Here is an 18,924-nt window from a genome sequence, read left to right as displayed (position 1 = left end):
CATACATCATGCTAATAATCACTGCCTGCACATAATTAGATAATTACACACTAGATGAATTAATCTGTTTGAAAGGTGATGATATTAAGAAAGCTATTATAATTATATGGAATTAGTATGTTCCTAATTATCTGACACATTTGCAGTTTGTAAGGAGTAATCAGTAGAAGAAATAACACAGATCCCATTCTGTAGGCTCATTATGATATGGCAGTTCAGGATATTTGTTCTTTGCAATTTGACTCAACTTGTAAACAAGTATATACAGTAATCTAAATGTTTTATAAGTCTAGAATAGATATAGAATGATCAGCAGTATATTGTTCTTATCACTGCTGGATAGGTTAAAGAAGGGGAAGTTTCATTAGTGGGACATGATTAGAGTATGTCCATGAGTATTTTAATTTCAGATAGCTGGTGCTCTGGCTGAAGAAGGGCAGAGCCTAGAAGAGGTTACACAGTGTGCTAAAGATGTAGCCAGCAACATGGGTAATTACAGGATTTATAACATAATAGTTGGCACTTATTAAAATCTCATAAATTGATAAACTAGACACTGTCACCATACCTAGCAAATACTACATACACATTAAGGGCAATGACAGCCTACCTAGCCAGTATTACATACATGTTAAGGACAATGGCATCATACCTAGCAAGTACTACATACACATTAAAGACAAAGACACCATGCCTGGCAAATGATGCATACATGCAAGAGACAATGACAGGATACCTGGCAAATACGATAGACACATTAAGGGCAACGACACCATACCTAGCAAATGATACACGTGAAAGACAATGTCAACATACCTGGCACAAATTACACACACATTAAGGACAATATTACAATACCTGGCAAATATTACACATTAAGGTCATAAAACCATACCTGGCAAATATTCCATACACATTAACATACATGTGACAGGAAAAATAGGTCAGGACAGATCAGGAGACTTCCAAAATTTGGTCAGGAGTTTTTCACTCAAAACGGGGATTTTTATCGACCCAATTTTTACCATGCAATGGATAAAAATTACATCAGTTGAACAAATTTACAATTTTTAAATATTGAAATATGCACATAATCTCATAAAATCATTTCTTTCACAGTAACTTATTTCCATTCATGCTCGTACACATACACAAGCATATTTAACATTTATTAGGAGATCTTTGGTGGATTATATTGGTGGCAGTCCTCGAAGGAGATGGTGTACTGTTATTGGATCTAGATTTCTTTTTTAGTGTCTGCATTAGAATGTGGCAGTGTAAGTTCAACTCTACTGAGACCACAAAGATAGTTTAAATTGTTTTCTGCCTGTGGGTAGATTCAGGTTGCTGACTGCCTGCATATACATTCACGATAATGACACCATACCTTGAAAATATTACATATACAGTAAAGAAAATGATACCCTTCCTGGCAAAATATTACATACACATTAAAGACAGTGATACCCTATCTAGCCCTGTCTGAAGAGGGGAGGAGTCAAGAGGAGGTTACACAGTGTGCTAAAGATGTAGCTAGCTACATGGGTAATTACAGGATTTATAAAATAACAGTTTGCACTTATTGACATCTCATGTGATAAACCAGATAATGACACCATACCTAGCAAATATTACATACACATTAAGGATTATTGCTTTTACAATGTTGGAACATTTAACTTCATAAAACTGGTTGTTCCTACATAAAAAAAATCATACAAATATTGCAAGTTGGTATGCATTTTCATGCTCTACACCCAAGACACCCAGGTGGATATCTATTCCAAAGTCAGTACTATTACTTAGAGTAATTGGAAAAGTACCATCATTAATAGTCAATTAAAGCATTAAGAAAAGAGCGTATTGATGAGTGAATTTCTCAGTATGGTATAATTATTGGGGTCACATTGGTTTTCCACAGCAGGAAGTCTTGGTGGCTGGGTTTATAGCAAATCATAATACCTCAAGATTTCAAAAGGTCTCATATACTTTTTATTAATTTTATCATTTTCATTTTACAAGGCCTGGTCCCCTGGTGTTATAATGGAGGAATAATTGGTCTAGTCTCATTAAGATAATCCTAACAATGCCTTTGTAAATACATGTAATAGGACTGACCAGGATATTAGTTTGTAAAAAAATTAAAATTGTGAATGACCTTTAAATATATATCATTCTCTTTAATTTATAGCAGAGAATTGAGACAAAACAACTACAGCAACAACAACATTGCTGTTGTGTGCTGCGTAATGTTAAAGCGTATAATGGAGTCGTGCTGTTTCAGTTGTTAAAGAAATGATACAAATTACTGATTATAAATATAAGTATTCAGATCTCATTTTGCTCAGTGTTGGATTTCACAATTTTTTTAATTGTCAGTTTACCTGTAGAAACTATACTTTACATTTTTGTTGTGTTAAATGTTTGCAGATAATATAATTTCAGGTACTATTGGACTGGCTTTAGGTCCCTGCAGTGTGCCTGGTACTGGTCCTTTGTTCCAGCTTCAAGAAGATGAAATAGAACTTGGACTAGGTGTGATACAGCCTGTGGTTGCATCTGATTTGAGAACTCGTGATACAGCAAAATTTACTTTTTATGTTTTTAGGCTAGGAGTGCAATCATACTGCAAAATAGAATAAAACACCAAGAACACATTTGAAGGGTTATAAAAACATACAGATAATTAACTCTGCCCTCCATTTTTAAACAATTTCATTTCTGTTCTGCACACAAGAAATATTTTTTATTTTTGGGGATAGCCTATTTTGCATTGCCCATCATCCATCTGCCAATTAGCATGAGTTTCTTATTGCTACTTCTCATAAGCAACTTGGAGGATTACAATGAAAATTAATACACATATTCATTGGAAGTTTATTGTTGGTCCTAGATTTGAAAAAATATCACTGCTCGAACAGCCAATATTGCCACCACAGTGGCCATCTTCAAAATCTTATCACTAATTGTCCTGAACAGATTTTTTTCTCAACACATGGTTTTCACTAATAGATTTCCTATGATGTCTGGCTGGTCCTCAGTGAAAATTGTGCTGATCTGTCTGATATCCAGTATGAAATTTTTTTTTTTTTATCATTCAAGATTATTGGAAATGGTTTCAACACCCAGCAGTTAAAAAGAAGAAACCGTCTTATCTTGGATTCCTTAATATTCATTAATATCCCAGATATACAGAAACATGATGTTCTCATACAGTCTGGGAAAGACTTTCTGTACTGTTAACTGCCTTGTCACACTGTCACTGCCGTATAGTCACCCATTTCCAAATGGAAGATTCCATATTATGTCTTCAAATACTGTAAGGGTGAGCATGTTCATTGTGCATGGAAAAATATGAAAACTCAACAAACTTAAAACATCATACCCACTATTGGAGAATGGCATCCCTCAAATAGAGAGTATTATGCTGAGTGCACATTGACATGCATACCTAATTGATGCATACCTCTTGAGGAGTTTAACATCTACCAGAGTGCATACCATGCCATTGTTCACTGACAGATGAACACTTTCTTGTCAAGTGTGTCAACTTCCACCTCATTAGACAAGTATTTTGAAGTAAGCTGCATGAAAAAAAACTATGATGTTCCACCTGAGAACATATTGGACTTACTGAGGAAATGTATTTTATATAACAGGTTTCATCAGTGTTTTCAGGATTCTAAATGAATTACTATTATCTGTTATTTAATATGCCTTTTATGGATTTTAACATCTTTACAATTTACATTTTATCTTGTTGTACTTCATGTTTACATTTTTTTAGAAAAATGTACCTTTTTGCTTTTTTTTGCAGTTCATTTTTTTTTTTTTAACTGTACCTTTTGTTGGCACCATATGGCCACAGTTGTGCTGGGGTGCCGTAAATGCTACTACATACATACATATCTCTTCAGCTAGTAAAGCGTTAATCTTTGAGGGACCCTTCTTTTACAATCAAATACAAATCAAGTTTTGATAGTTATATTCAGCCATCTTGTTTACTCCTGGTCACATAGGAGACTGGTTATGTGAAAATAAGGACAATATTATGAACATTATTCAATTAATTGTCCTGAATAGTGTATTCCCTTTATGCTGATGTTACCACACTCAGTAGAATCAAAGTCATCCAAATAATTTTTCAAATATGCTGCATGAGTTTTCTCCTTCAATGAACTCAAATATTTGAATAATCTATTAGGTATCAAGAGATAACACTGGATATTATAAGAGTTGAAAATAATGTGTATAATCTTTTTAAAATAGGTTTTCAATCTTTGACACTTGAGTTCACATCAAAGATTATATATATATATATATATATATATATATATTAGTTAATGTAACAGAAGATCAAAAAAATATCCATGCTTTATTTGCATTTTCTTACCTGTATTTCAGTATATGCATATACATATATCTAATTCAGAATTCATATTTTGTTAGGTGTGCATGGTGAAGCAGGTGTCAAAAGAATGAAGGTACAAGCTTATACTTCAGTGTATTAATGACAAGAATGCATTCTTTATGGTCACATTTTTAATAGTCTCAAGGACTTTCATTGATGTGCTTTTTTAATAGTCCTGAAGACTTTCACTAATGTGCATTTTTATTATTCTCAAGGATTTTTGCCAACATTTATTTTTATTCGTCTCAAGGACTTTCATGGACACACATTTTTTTAGTTTCAAGGACTTTCACTGATATACATTTTTAATAGGTTTGTTTAGAGAACCTTCACTGACATATATTTTTAATAGTTTTTAGGGTTTTCACTGACATGCATTTTTAATAGTCTTGAGGACTTTCACTGACATGTTGAGTCTTGAGGACTTTCACTGACATATTTAAGTGTCAAGGACATTCACTGACATTCATTTTAAATAGTCATGAGAATTTTTACTGATGTGCATTTCTTTTAGTACTGAGGACTTTTGCTGGCATGCATTTTAATAGTCCTGAGGACTTTCGCTGATGTGCATTACAAAAATCTTGAGGACTTTCACTGACATGCATTTTTAATAGTCTTGAGAAGTAACTGTGTCCAAGTTTCACTGACATGCAGTCATGAAATAATAGCCACAATACAGTAGAAGTCATGTACCATTTATTTTGAAAAAAAAGGCTTAAAACTGCAGTAATGTCATTCTGATTTGCTTTTGCACAATGGATTTCAGGACTCTTTAGTTTTTGACAATCATTTTGATTGAAGTGACAGCATGTTTTTCTCAAAATGCTAAAGGTCGCTTACATTTTAATATTTCAAGGTCACATGTATCATTAGTGATAATATAACAACACTTTCAGTAACTTCTAAAAATTGGATAACATTCAAAAGTTTCAAAAAATTCTGTAATGCAGAATGTTTAAGCTTATTGTAGACAAAATTTTTTTCTAACTCAGTTTAGTTGTATGCTCCTGAACTCCAGAAAATCTTTTGGTAAGCTACCCCCCCCCCAAATCTTTTGTTTTGATTTCACATAATTTTACATTAATTAAAATTGACACTTTGGATTCACCTGTTTACATATGTAGTAGTAAATGGCACATGAAAGTTTGTAATTGTAATGTCTTGTGAATTTATGATAAATATAAGTGTTGAACATGCTGTCATTTGTTAAAAATCTTGTGACCATTTGGAATAATATATAAAGAGACCTATTTATATAAAATATAGATAATAGTTGAGAAATTTTAGAATTGATATTGATAAGTAAACAAACTCTGATTCAAATAAGTGCCAAATTAGTTTCAGTGGAAGAGCAGGATAACAAACTTTTGTATATAGGGCAAACTTCTCAATGCCTGTTGCTAAAATGTTTTATGGAAGGACAATTTTAAATTCAACCCTATAATTATCCTTGATATTGGTTATTATCATGGACATTGCCACACATCAGGATATCTTTCTTCTCTATGGCAGATTTTGACAGCCAAGGAAACTGTTAAGCTCATGATTGATCACATGATAAATCCAGCCAGTAGTACACATCTAAAACTAAAGAGTGGTAAGTAGGTAATGAATACCATTGTCTTATATTTCTTGGTGTTAGAATGTGCAGGAGTAATTATGTTATACACATTTTGTATATTTTATGAGATGACAGATTGTTAGATCCATGATAATCGTGATTGCTCATTAGCAAACATTTGTGTAAAATGGATGCTATTTTTTGAATATTTTACCATTTTATTCAAGGGGCATTTGTCGTCATTAGTAATTGTTACACAGATAGGTTGAAAAGAATTTATTCATATTATGTTGTGGAAGCTATCTAAACTTTTGATCATTCCTTGTATTAAAAAAAAAAACTTTACACAAGAGATTTCATGTTATAATTGTTCACATGTTGCCAGGGATAATATTAAGTAATAACCAGTTGTAGTTCTGACTAAACAATAATTGACAGCTTGTGGTAGGTAGGTGTAATCTGGAACTGGTCATTTGAATTTCATTATTTCAGTTGCTGTTGTTTATTGTAACAATGTCATAGGGCTTCAAGCCTTTTTTAATTTCTTGATAAGTGGCAGAATTTCATGTGGAGTTTCGTATTGATTACATAAATTGCAGATGTATGTACATTTGTATGTACAATAAAATTAGATACAGTCATTGTAGTGGTCTAATATTCCATACTGATTTTAGGACTTCTTTCATTTACATATAACAACATGAGGACACATACCTTTGTCTGTCACAAAACATATAACAACACAGCTACACATGCCTTTTTGTGTCACAAAAACACAGGAACTCGTAATAAATTACATAATATCATAAGTGACATCATTCATTGTTGTTTTTTTTAGGTCCATGAAAATCTTGTTTGGTGCTTTATTTCTATCAGTTTATTTTCTTAAATAATGAAATGTGTAAAATTTTCATTGAAATGTTTTAAGTTAATGTCATAAACAGTAATTTTTTTAAGTTTTACTGGCAAAACACAGAAAAGCATTTTTATTTATTTTGCATGGTGATATTATATTTTATTTTTGGATAACAATATATTTATACAGTAAATTACAAATATTTCACCTGTCTAAAATTTACATGAAGACAAATTGTACAAATTTAGCATCAAGTCTGTACAGTATGTATTTTTTCTAAAAGAAAATTTTACATGTAAAGTATCAAATCTTTACATTGTGTATTTTCATAAAAAGAAAATTACAAAAATTGTATGATCCGAACTTACTGAATTTGCAGAAGTTGCAAAAATAATAACATATTATAATGAATACAGTATCTGCTTGCTTTAAGTTGGGTCCAGCTGCAAACAACATTGACACAGATCTACCAGGACATTGTGTGATGGCAGATCAGGGTCTGTATTGTTTGTTTGTTCTACTGATTTGCCTTAACAAACTGCATAGACCCAGATCTCCTGATGCATTATGCAACAGCAGATCTTGGTCTGTGCAGTTTACCATTGGCTTTGATTTATGAGTGAACATAAATGGTAGCATTATCTCTCATTTTTTCTTTCTGACATTTAGGTGACAGAGTGGCCTGTATGATTAACAATCTAGGTGGATTATCAGTGTTGGAGATGAACATCGTTGCCAATGAAGTTATCACATACCTTGGTAATTCCTTTTGCTGTTTCAAGTCTGAAATTGATCATACGTTGGCAATTACTATTTTTGTTTCAAGTCTGAAATTTGCTAAGTTTTCTCCAGTTCTCACGGACTATTAACAGTTAATTTATCATAAAGTTACCAGCATTTCACATATGTTTGAAGATAAAGAAATGTGCCTGTGACATGATGCAGATATAGAAAATGAAAATTTAAGTTAGGGCTATTTAAGATAAACAAAAATAAATTTTTCCTGGAATCTTTCCAGATATCAAGAAACATCATAAATGCCACAAATATGAAATTGTTTTTAAAATTGCTATATCTTTGTACTGTGATTTTATATTTTACTATTTGCCATTGAAGGTTTAAAGTAATATTTTGAAGTTTGTGTTCTAAGCACATCCATCATTGCATCGGTTTATATTGTCTTAGATTTGTTGTTTAAATGTTCCTGCATTTACCTGCATGAGCAGGAGCAAATAAAATTAATTAATTAGATGTTTTAACTTATAAAACAAATGCAAAGCTTTTTATGATTCTAGAGGAGAAGGAAGTTCACGTGGACAGGGCCTACTGTGGGTCATATATTACCTCTCTCGAGATGCCAGGGGTTTCCATAACCTTGTTGCACCTGACAGACACCATTAAAAGATGTCTGGGTGAGTTTTTTTTTTTTGTAAATAAAGAATAAAATGTATTATGAAATATTGTCAAACCCTTGTAGGCAAAAAAACGCCCCTGAAAATATTTGAAGTTTGGGGCTTGTGTTAAAACATTTCAAATATTATAATATGACACTATCATGGTTTTTGATCAGGGGCTTAATGACACAAATAAATGCACATGTACCTATACCATATGTTTCTTAGCAGAGAGCCACTCTTCAGTTTTGGAAAACAGTCATATCATTTCTTTTGATTATTTGTGTATAGCCATTTTTTTGCAGAGGTACCAATTAAGTGCTAATACATCATATTGTACATAATACTAAAGTATAATTTAACATTAACAATCAAGAAGATTAGCCTAATTGTTTGAAATGCTGGTACATTATTTAAGTTATGACATTTTTTTCCATTTCTTTTCAATAAAACATCCATAAACCCTACAAATTACAACTGCCCTAAAAACCATATCCAACTACAAACTGCACAGATCCTGATCTGCTGTCACATAATGCACTCGCAGATCTGGGTCGAAGCAGTTTTATAGGAGTAACCAGTAGAACAAACAACATAGATCCTGATCTGCTGGCACATTATGTAACATCTGGTAAGGTCCATGTTTTTTGCAAATGGATGTGGCCTTTAAGTGAATATATATGGTATTATGTTGCACTGTCTTAATCCTGCACGAGTCGGATATAGTTTTTACTTCAACAGTGCTTTTAGCGTGGTAAACTTCCCCTTCAATAACTTGCCCACAACAGGGTCCAAAAACATAGACAGCACTATAAACAAAGCACAAATTACCAAGGGACCTCCCCGAAAAATCCACTAGACATCAAAGGGTTATGGGGAGTGGGGTGGGAACTGAGCTGTTTAATGACTGAATCCTTGTTTTATAATCACATCAAGAATAATTGTCAAGAAAGCGCTTTTGCAAACATGGGGTCTAAGAAGCAGGGAACCAGACTTACTGTTGATACACCACCAAACAAGATTCCTTTTTTCTTTCAAAAACATGCAACATTTATTTTGTGAGAGATTCATCTACGTTGAAACTCAATTTTGCATTGTTCAATTAGTAAAAATATTGAAGCTGTGATTTCATTGCAAGTAATTGTGAAACTTCTTACCGTCCTTGAGGATATCTCTAAGTGCCAATTCAGGAATTCTCTGAAACTCATTTTCCCCATAATTGCCAAGCTCTTTATTTTACAAAGTATTCATTTTTGCTTGCTTGCCATGCAATCTTTGATCACAGCTATGATTGAGTAGGTTAGTTTAAGGTAGCTTAATTAGGTTACATACAGAATCATGTTTATAACAGTTTTTGATTGGTCAACTGAAATGAGTTTACCTAATATATGACAGGGACCGCTAGATCTTAAGCATGTAGGATATGCATGATTTTTAACTTTTTTTTATTCCACCTCCTTTATTGATTCAGAAGACATAATTAACATGATAATACAAAGCTTTTAATTCAGTGCAACATTAGAACAAATGCTTCCGCTAGTCAGATATCAAAATAAATTTGGCACTTAATTAGGATCTCAGAGAAATGCTTGCGGGCATAGCAGAAGATTGACACATTTTACATTTAATACAAGAGGACACGTTGCATTTATGATGACTACACTTAAACGGAAATAAAAGATAGAATGAGAACACAAATTTCACAACAAAAAAAAATTATTATTGGTATTTATTTATTAAAGTACTGCCTTTACTAAACACAAGTGACATTTTCATTGATCAAAAATTTCCTTGAATATTGTTAATTATGGTCTACTAAGAATGTCATTTGGAAAGTAAATTTAACAGATTATATGACTTCTTATTAAAAGTTGATATTTCATAATGTTGATTAAAATTTCCAGGTCCTCCTTACCGTTTTTGATGATAAAACAAGCTATATTTCAATTTTGATCACAATTTTCTTCAAGTTTAACAATTAGGGATCAATTTTTTTGGTATTTTCAGTTTTAAAAAATGGCATCCATGCCTGACCCCATGCAATAAGCGGGTTCGCGAGTTATCAGGGCGTGAGTTATTGAGGGAGTGGTATAAGAAGCCATGGATTATGATGCTTATGTTCCTGACTTTATTTTACATGTCCAATTTCTTTTCCAAAAGTTCATTTTATTAAGTGTGATGGTAGACCAGATGAAGAGAGGAAATACCCAAAAGACATTTCTTCTGGATATCTTCACTTTATTGTTGTAGGTGATTTCCTGAAAAAGTTGCCCACAAAGCACCTCATTTTAATGGTTTTTTTTACGGTGCAACTGGATATAATTTATAATTTTGTTAAATACGAGGTCACTAGAATACATCAGTATATCTGTCTTGATAAACAATAATTTTCTGTCCATTAAACAGTGATCTGTATTATGCACAACATGGGTATAGGGCTGAACTAGCAAAATGACAGCTACATAAACATGAGAAAAATTCACACATTTATTTTTTGTTATACCACGTTATGTGAACATATCATTCATATTTGAGTGGGCCATCAATTTTTTAAAATACTTTTGCACCATTGGCATCCTAGATTGATCTCCAAATAGAAGTAATTGTGTCAGTGTAACTGCCTTATCTTGTGATACAAGCAGTCAAGCTAAGGGAGACAACCTTTCATGGCTACTTATGGTATCTATAGGACACACGGTACTAATTATACGGAAGAACTGTGAACCAGTCTAGAAATGGGTGAAGAAATAATAGAGTATTTACAGGTTTGGTGGTCCATAATTGGTTAATAATGAAAAATAAAATTTTAGGAAAAAATATCTTTTGAGAGCTTATCCTATATGTAATGTAAAAAAAATATTGACAAATTTCTACTGATGTAATTTTAGCATTTTTAAAGGCTTGAATCAGAAGTACTCAATACTGAAAGTGGCACCTGATTCATTTGGTGCAGAATCAATAACACGTGTTTCATGCACATGTATGTAAACAAAGTGCTGCGGGTCATATGGTGCTCTCCACACATAAGCTTGCAACAAGGTTAGATGTGCATGAAGAATTATAGGTGTCATTATCAGCACCCATAAATTTTAAGTTATTGAATTTTGAATATGATAGTGTTTCCATATGTTTACCATTGGAGTGGAATTAGTACCGTGAGTCCTATATGGAAGCATGTTGTCTCATCCAGAAAAAAAAAGTTCAATAAAAGCACTGGATTCAGACATTTGAAATTGTCCTTTATAAATGCTATGAATTCACTTTTATTTAACTGTTACAAATTTCATGGATTTTAAAGTTATTTCAAACTGCAAAATTAATGATTCAGTGATCTCTCTGTGAAGATTTGTCCTTCCCTTATTAGATGCATATCCATAAAATTAATTAGAGACACAAATGTAATTCTTTTGGCAGAACTATGAAAGTTGTTACCATGAAAAAAAATCGATAAAATTTACAGTAGGATAGTTTCACAAAAAGGAGACAGTTAAATGCTCAGAGCAAAAAATATACTTCATTATTGTTGAATGAATTGCTAATTAAGTTAATGGTTTTCATCATACCTGTGCTTTTGGAGAAAATGCAGGTATTATGTGACAGTGCCTGCATTTATGTGTCATGCAACTACTCTTGCACTATTCTAGAGATAAATTTTTAATAGACCTTGGGATATGATTGGGAGAAGTACGCAATAGTTTTCATCACTGACCCATTTGCCAACAGATGTCATACGGTGGGGTGTTATTATGACACCCCATTGGTCATATCCCAGGAGCATTATGTTTTGGCAATATTTTCACAACCTAAAATATTTGCTGGTATATTGTTTAAAGTAACTAAATGTGTGTAAATAGAATGTCATTTTATTACATACAAACCAAATGCATATTTCTGTTGTACAATAAAATAATTATTCAATTCAGATGCACCAACCAATGCTCCAGCCTGGCTAACACCATATTTACCTGCCGGTCAGATGGACAGAAAAACATCAACACTTATTGATCCACTTTATCAGCCAAAGCAGGAAGAGAGTGAATCCAGTGTTGCCATTAGTCCAGGTAAGATAATCTTGTAATATAAGTTCTTTGGTCTTTCATAGCACACCGTCACATAAAAGACTGTTTAGTACCCACAATAATTGGAGATGTACATCAGCCTTACTAGAGACTCACACCCATGCCAACTACCCTGGTCAAGCCTGGACATTATTCAGACCCGCATCTCACTGATCATGAGTCGATCACACTTACTACTGAGATACTGTGACTTCCCTGTAATAAATGAAACATGCAGCTGTTTTATCCTATAACATTTAGAAAACTCATAAAAAATCTATATTAGGAATTGTTATTTGCATAAAAGATACAAGTTTGACACTGACAAACCACAAAGGTTTATTCTTATTCTGCTTTAAAAACATTCTTTCTTGTGCTACAGTGATGATTGTAGATCTTCTTATATGATGTTTTATTTTATTGATTGTCTGTTTATTTGTGTACTATAAACATATTTCTGAAATTCATTCAGATTGGCCCATTAACACCTTCTAGCATTCAACTCGTATCCATCAAATCCCATTTAGGATGAAGACTTTAGGGCAAAATGTCAAATTGTGTATGCTTAGAAACCAAAATATCATTCCACCTTTTGGCTGATAATATTAAGTGTATAATAAAACTTAAAAACATGCAGCTGGAAACTTTGATCCTATGACACCATCTGCTGACATGTTTAAGTATTTAAACTGGCTTCTTTGTAACAAATGAATTTCATATCATAGAATCTATTTTGGTTCATAAAGCCTATCATAATTTAAGACCTTAATACTTGAATGGTGCTTGTCGACACCAGCTGTATTAATGCTATGTACTTTTTTAAGATCAACATCAAACCTTTGTTTAAAATTACCAAAGTCATTAAAGTATTGAAAATGTCAATTTCTCCCCTGTTTGTTATTGACGTTTTACTATATATATACAGTAGAACTTCCCAAATGTAATGCACTTTTGCATCAAATATTTTGGCTGTTTGAAGTTCTCCAAGGTTACAGACAAGAATACATGAAGCTAAGTTATGTGGAATATTTAAATGTTTGATTACTGAATTATTAGATGTTTTCTGTACATTTCCAGATGAGGCTAGTCACATTTACAGCATACTTCAGAATGTTTGCGATCAGCTGGTGGCATCAGAAGGACATTTGAATGGCTTAGACAAGGAGAGTGGCGATGGAGACTGTGGTTCAACGATAGCAAGGGGAGCACAGAATATTAAAAAAGGTAAGATCCATATCTGCATGGGTATTAATGTTTATATGCACTGCTCAAAATTTCGTATCATTCAGTCAGTTTGCCGTATTTATGCCACATCATGAGACATATAAAACTATTGCATATTTCACTATTGACAACAAAAGTACTTTTCGAATCAGACCTTATAACTTTAAGTCATTTGGTTATAATACAAAGATTTTAGTTAAACTTTTCCATATGTCATCTTCTTTAGAGGACTGGTTAGAAATTTTTACTAATAGACAAACATTAAGATAGCTACGTGAAAGGTAATGTAGTCTTTTTAATATATTGAGGAATATGAAGATATTTGCCCAGGTTATATATTTAGGTTTATAATCTAGTTTTCATGATTGGATACTACAGATCTAATAATCAAATGGAATGGTTTTGTACATGATATGAGAGATGAATGAACTTGATGCACACATGAATGCACAGAGAAAACTTATCCCTTCAAAGTCTAATTTGTTTTGGGTACACTGACAGGTGCTATAATTCATGTAACAGTATTTAAAATACATGAGTACCCATGTGCAATTATTCACCCAGTTTTGGCTTATCACAGAATGGTACCACAAAGCACATTTTGACTGGTTATCAGATTATGCCCTAGAATGGCACCACAAAGCACATTTTGACTGGTTATCAGATTATGCCCTAGAATGGTATCAGAAAGCACATTTTGACTGGTTATCAGGTTGCATCCCAGAATGGCACCACAAAACACATTTTGACTGGTTATCAGGTTATATCCCAGATTGGCATTACAAAGCACATTTTGGCTGGTTATCAGGTTTTATCCTAGATTTTCACCACAAAGCACATTTTGACTGGTTATCAGGTTATATACCGGAATGGCACCACAAAGCACATTTTGATGGGTTATCAAATTATACCCCAGAATGGCACCACAAAGGGGGCACTCACCATTTATTATGTACTTTTGAGAGAGTGACATGTGTAAGGTGAAGTTGTTTGCATGTGAAACATACACATTTGAGAGAATGTTGGCATACCTCTATGTTGCTTTAGATATTGTACTATGGAAAGTGTTCATGATCTAAGCAGACTGCTAATTAAAATGACTGCTCCCTTGTGCTAAATAAATCACCCTCAATTATTCTAAAGTACACTATCTTTAGCACCTATTAAAACTGGGAAAATGAATTTTGCCCAACTAGATAATACCAGTTCTGAAAATGCAATGGCTGAATTACCTAATATATAAAATATTAAAAAAGTTATCGGCTCTTTTTTTTCACAATTTACCTCTTAAGTCCAGGAAGTGAAAATGATCAAGTGGAGCTAGCAGTTTATTGAAAGATGCACATCTGGAGTAAGGACAAGCTGTATACTCCATAACCCATATTACACAAATCAATCATACACCAAAATAAAGGGAATTCTAAGTTCTGTGAACAATACCTAAGATATACAAGGTCGTTTTTAAATAGCCAGTAAAACCAGTGAGGAAACCTGGAGAAATTTTTTTCCTTTAAAATTCTAACCCTATGCAAAATATGAAACTAAAGAGCACCACCAAAGCACATTTTGACTGGTTATCAGATTATGCCCCAGAATGGTACCACAAAGCACATTTTGACTGGTTATCAGATTATGCCCTAGAATGGCACCACAAAGCACATTTTGACTGGTTATCAGGTTATGCCCTAGAATGGCACCACAAAGCATTTTGACTGGTTATCAGGTTATGCCCTAGAATGGCACCACAAAGCACATTTTGACTGTTTATCAGGTTTTATCACAGAATGGTACCACAAAGCACATTTTGACTGGTTATCAGATTATGCCCTAGAATGGCACCACAAAACACATGTTGATGGGTTATCAAATTATACCCCAGAATGGCACCACAAAGCACATTTTGACAGGTTATCAAATTATACCCCAGAATGGCACCACAAAGCATATTTTGACAGGTTATCAAATTATGCCCTAGAATGGCACCACAAAGCACATTTGGACATGGTATTAGATTATGCCCCAGAATGGTACCACAAAGCACATTTTGACAGGTTATCAAATTATACCCCAGAATGGCACCACTAAGCATATTTTGACAGGTTATCAAATTAAGCCCTAGAATGGCACCACAAAGCATATTTTGACAGGTTATCAAATTATGCCCTAGAATGGCACCACAAAGCACATTTGGACAGGTTATCAAATTATGCCCCAAAATGGCACCTCAAAGCACATTTTGATCGGTTATCAGGTTATATCCCAGAATGGCACCACAAAGCATATTTTCATATGTAACAAGTACGAACAAAACCAGTTTACGGTATTAAACATGTCCCCTGCTTGAAGTTTAGTGTAACTGACTGACAGCTGAGAACAAATAAAATGGTTGAAGGGTGGCACAGTCATGTCAACATTGTCACACTTTGTTAGGGAGAGGGATGTAAATGAGAGTACAGTTTTTATAAGTAAGACAAAGTACCTTCAGTTTTAATTACAGCTATATTTGAAATATTAAGCTTTCATTTCATACCTGCCATATTCTAAGACAGTGTTGAGTTTTTTGAGACTCAAAAAGTCCCAAGGCTTGGGTTGTTCAGTGCTCATGACCCCTTCCAAAAGAGACATTGTCCAAATTGAGAATAAGCTATCTTTTCCTATAAATCTAAACAAAATAATTGAAAATTTAAATTTAAAAGAAAATAACATCATTTTTCTATAAAGAATTTAATACTCTTGCAAACAAAAAATAGTTGGTAGATTTAGCATCATCAGATATCATCACCACATAAACATATGTGCACACACTCGCATAATCAAAACCATATGGAAATTAAATACATAATTACACCAAATTTCTGTCTTTAAAATTTATTGGATCGTGGAATATAGTCTTGATTAGATACAGTCTCTGCTGCTGTCATTAGTTCAAAGGGTTTGAAGTAATGCAAGTGTTGTTTGTGTCCATGTTTGCTTTCATTAGAGACTGGATGTTACTTTTATTCAAACTTCCCTGCTAGATTCCCTGAGCAAATCGTATTCAGAACCAAGCTGTTCTTGCTGATGATAATATTTGCATTGTCAGAACTGTATCCAATGCAGTTTGACCATGAGATATGCTTGTCTCTATAGGAAAAAGAAAATATACATCACATTAGGGAACAACCATTTCATTGGGTTGGAGGGACATCATTTTTTTCAAGCTTTATGGGGCTGTGCAGGTGATACATTAGTACAGTAAAACATGTTATCAGCGACCTCTGCTATGAGCAACCACCTGTCATTTCCGACCACAATCATAATGCACAGATTGATTTTATTATATAAACGCTTTGTCATGAGCGACCACCTGCTGAACATGACCAGTGACCATGATGTCTTGGCAAAAAATGCATTTCGCTACTGCTACTAATGTCTGCATTGCAAAATCAGGGATTAACTCCACTGACCTTTATTTCATCCCTGTAATAACCGCATGCACTGTTCTAAAAATATAAAAAAATAGGCCGGCTACTGATACCTAAAATATTTTATGCTTATATTTTTTATATTTTCCGTTGTAAACCAGACTGAAGACTATGTAGATTATTCCAGCACTTAGCCTGGTTCCCAGCCGTATCATTGCTACTGCCAGTATGTACGAATACAACCCATTATCCATATGAACAACCATATCACAAGAATGGGGACAGACACCACTGACCTGTATGTAATCAATGATGTGTAATAACTTCACGTCTTCATCATGCATCTCTTGGATTTACCGAACATCAAAATGAATTGGATTATTCCACTTTGTGAACTTTACCTATGAAATTGGCCTAATTGGCTCCCCCACAGCACTCTTCAAAGGATTTGACATATCACCTAAACTAATTTCAGTAAATTAAGTGCCATATATACTTGCATATAAGCCAAATAATTTGGGAAAAAATAAAAGCATGGAAGAAGGGAGGTTGGCTTATCCATATTACAAGGTATAAACTTTAAAATATTTAAGTTTTCTTGTTGACTAATGGTATATCTTGCTAATGCAAATCGCCAAAGACAAGATTACATACCCCGATGACCTATTGTACTCGTGTTACCTGCCACAGATTTAGGAAAAGATTCCTGACATTTCCCAAAGCTTTTCCAGACTTAACAGTAACTCCCGAATCTGTATTCTAAAATTTCTCCCAAATGCACGAGAACACTCATGCTACCGGTTTCAGACTAAAATGGTTCCAATAACAAAAAAATTATATTTTTTCCAGACTTTTTCATCATTTTTTAATTTTTCCAATTAAAATAACAAGATTTTTCAGTATGGCTGGGCATATGGGTCAGCTTACGCACTTTTTCAAGTTTTACCTATTCGGTTTGATAAGTTGGCTTATACACAAGTACAGTGGTCCCTCTCATGAATGGACCCCTTGACCAGTGGCCACCCACTCTTTACAGCCAGAATCCCTTGGCACCAATGAGTTTGTGTTCAAAAGTACCCCTCAAGAAAGGCCACCCTGTTAACGCAACCAGCGGCCGCCATATTAGTGCACAAATGTAAAATTTACCCCTTACAAGCAGCCACATTTTATTATTTATTTGTCCAGAACCAATATTTAATTACAGTGATGTAAGTAATCAGATTATCTTTCCCGATGTATGTTTGCGGATGTCAGGTTTTCGTTACTGAAAGAAGTGTTGGCTAAAGTACATGTACCACTAAGGTTATTATTATATCATGAATGCTGATGTTTGCAGGAAATGAGGTCAGCTGTGTTTTGATAGGGCTTCACACAGTGGATTTTGTTTTTTTAATTGACAATTATGATCGGGTATTTTTAATTGTTGAGAACATAACATGGTCAGGTAAAAATGGGGTCAGCAGTGTTTTGATTGAGGTTTGGGTTTCACACAGCGGATTTATTATTTTTAAATTGACAATTTCAACAGATGTAATTGTCAAGATCATAACATGGTCAGATAGGCTAAAAAGAGATTTTGTGGATTAACACACATGCACACACACACACAGGAACAATTAACATGAAACAAAACAGGGTACCAGACAAAGACCAAAAAATTACATGACAGTTCGTGTATCACTTCCTGTATAATAAGGCATTTCATTTACAAATGTTTCATCTGCAAAATTAAATTGCAGTATTGTACAATTAGCCACATATGAATAAATCATTACAAAACTTTAACATGTCATCACATAAATGAAGAAATAATACTTTAGAAGAAAAATAAAAGTTATTCAACTTGACGACAATGAGGAGAGTTCACCGGCCAAAAATGTTATAAACAAATAAACAAGAGCATAAAAATAAGGAGAACATTCTGTAGCAGTGCGAAAATGGAGTAAATGGAAAGAGAATTATTTTAAATACGAAACAGCGTATGTACCAAGACTCAAGTAACTTTTTTGAATG

At 33.5% G+C, this 18,924-nt stretch overlaps 1 protein-coding gene across 5 annotated transcripts in view; it reads left to right on the top strand.

Moving 5' to 3' along the window:
* The window catches only part of LOC149808128 (triokinase/FMN cyclase-like), a 69,277-nt gene that overhangs the window by 23,541 nt on the left and 26,812 nt on the right, over positions 1-18,924 (top strand). For all 5 annotated transcript variants that reach the window (XM_089973641.1, XM_089973632.1, XM_089973656.1 and 2 more), the window contains 8 exons: positions 411-489; positions 2,446-2,535; positions 4,450-4,484; positions 5,927-6,011; positions 7,501-7,590; positions 8,127-8,243; positions 12,149-12,286; positions 13,361-13,507. In XM_089973641.1, coding sequence (XP_089829767.1) covers positions 411-489; positions 2,446-2,535; positions 4,450-4,484; positions 5,927-6,011; positions 7,501-7,590; positions 8,127-8,243; positions 12,149-12,286; positions 13,361-13,507 — 781 coding nt within the window. The remainder of the gene's footprint in view (positions 1-410; positions 490-2,445; positions 2,536-4,449; positions 4,485-5,926; positions 6,012-7,500; positions 7,591-8,126; positions 8,244-12,148; positions 12,287-13,360; positions 13,508-18,924) is intronic.

This window comes from Sinohyriopsis cumingii, chromosome 1 (genome assembly GCF_028554795.1).
Source record: "Sinohyriopsis cumingii isolate HCF-2022 chromosome 1, ASM2855479v2, whole genome shotgun sequence".
Classification (NCBI taxonomy): domain Eukaryota; kingdom Metazoa; phylum Mollusca; class Bivalvia; order Unionida; family Unionidae; genus Sinohyriopsis; species Sinohyriopsis cumingii.
The sequence above is the reverse complement of the archived record's forward strand: the minus strand, read 5'-3'. Positions and strand labels throughout refer to the sequence as shown.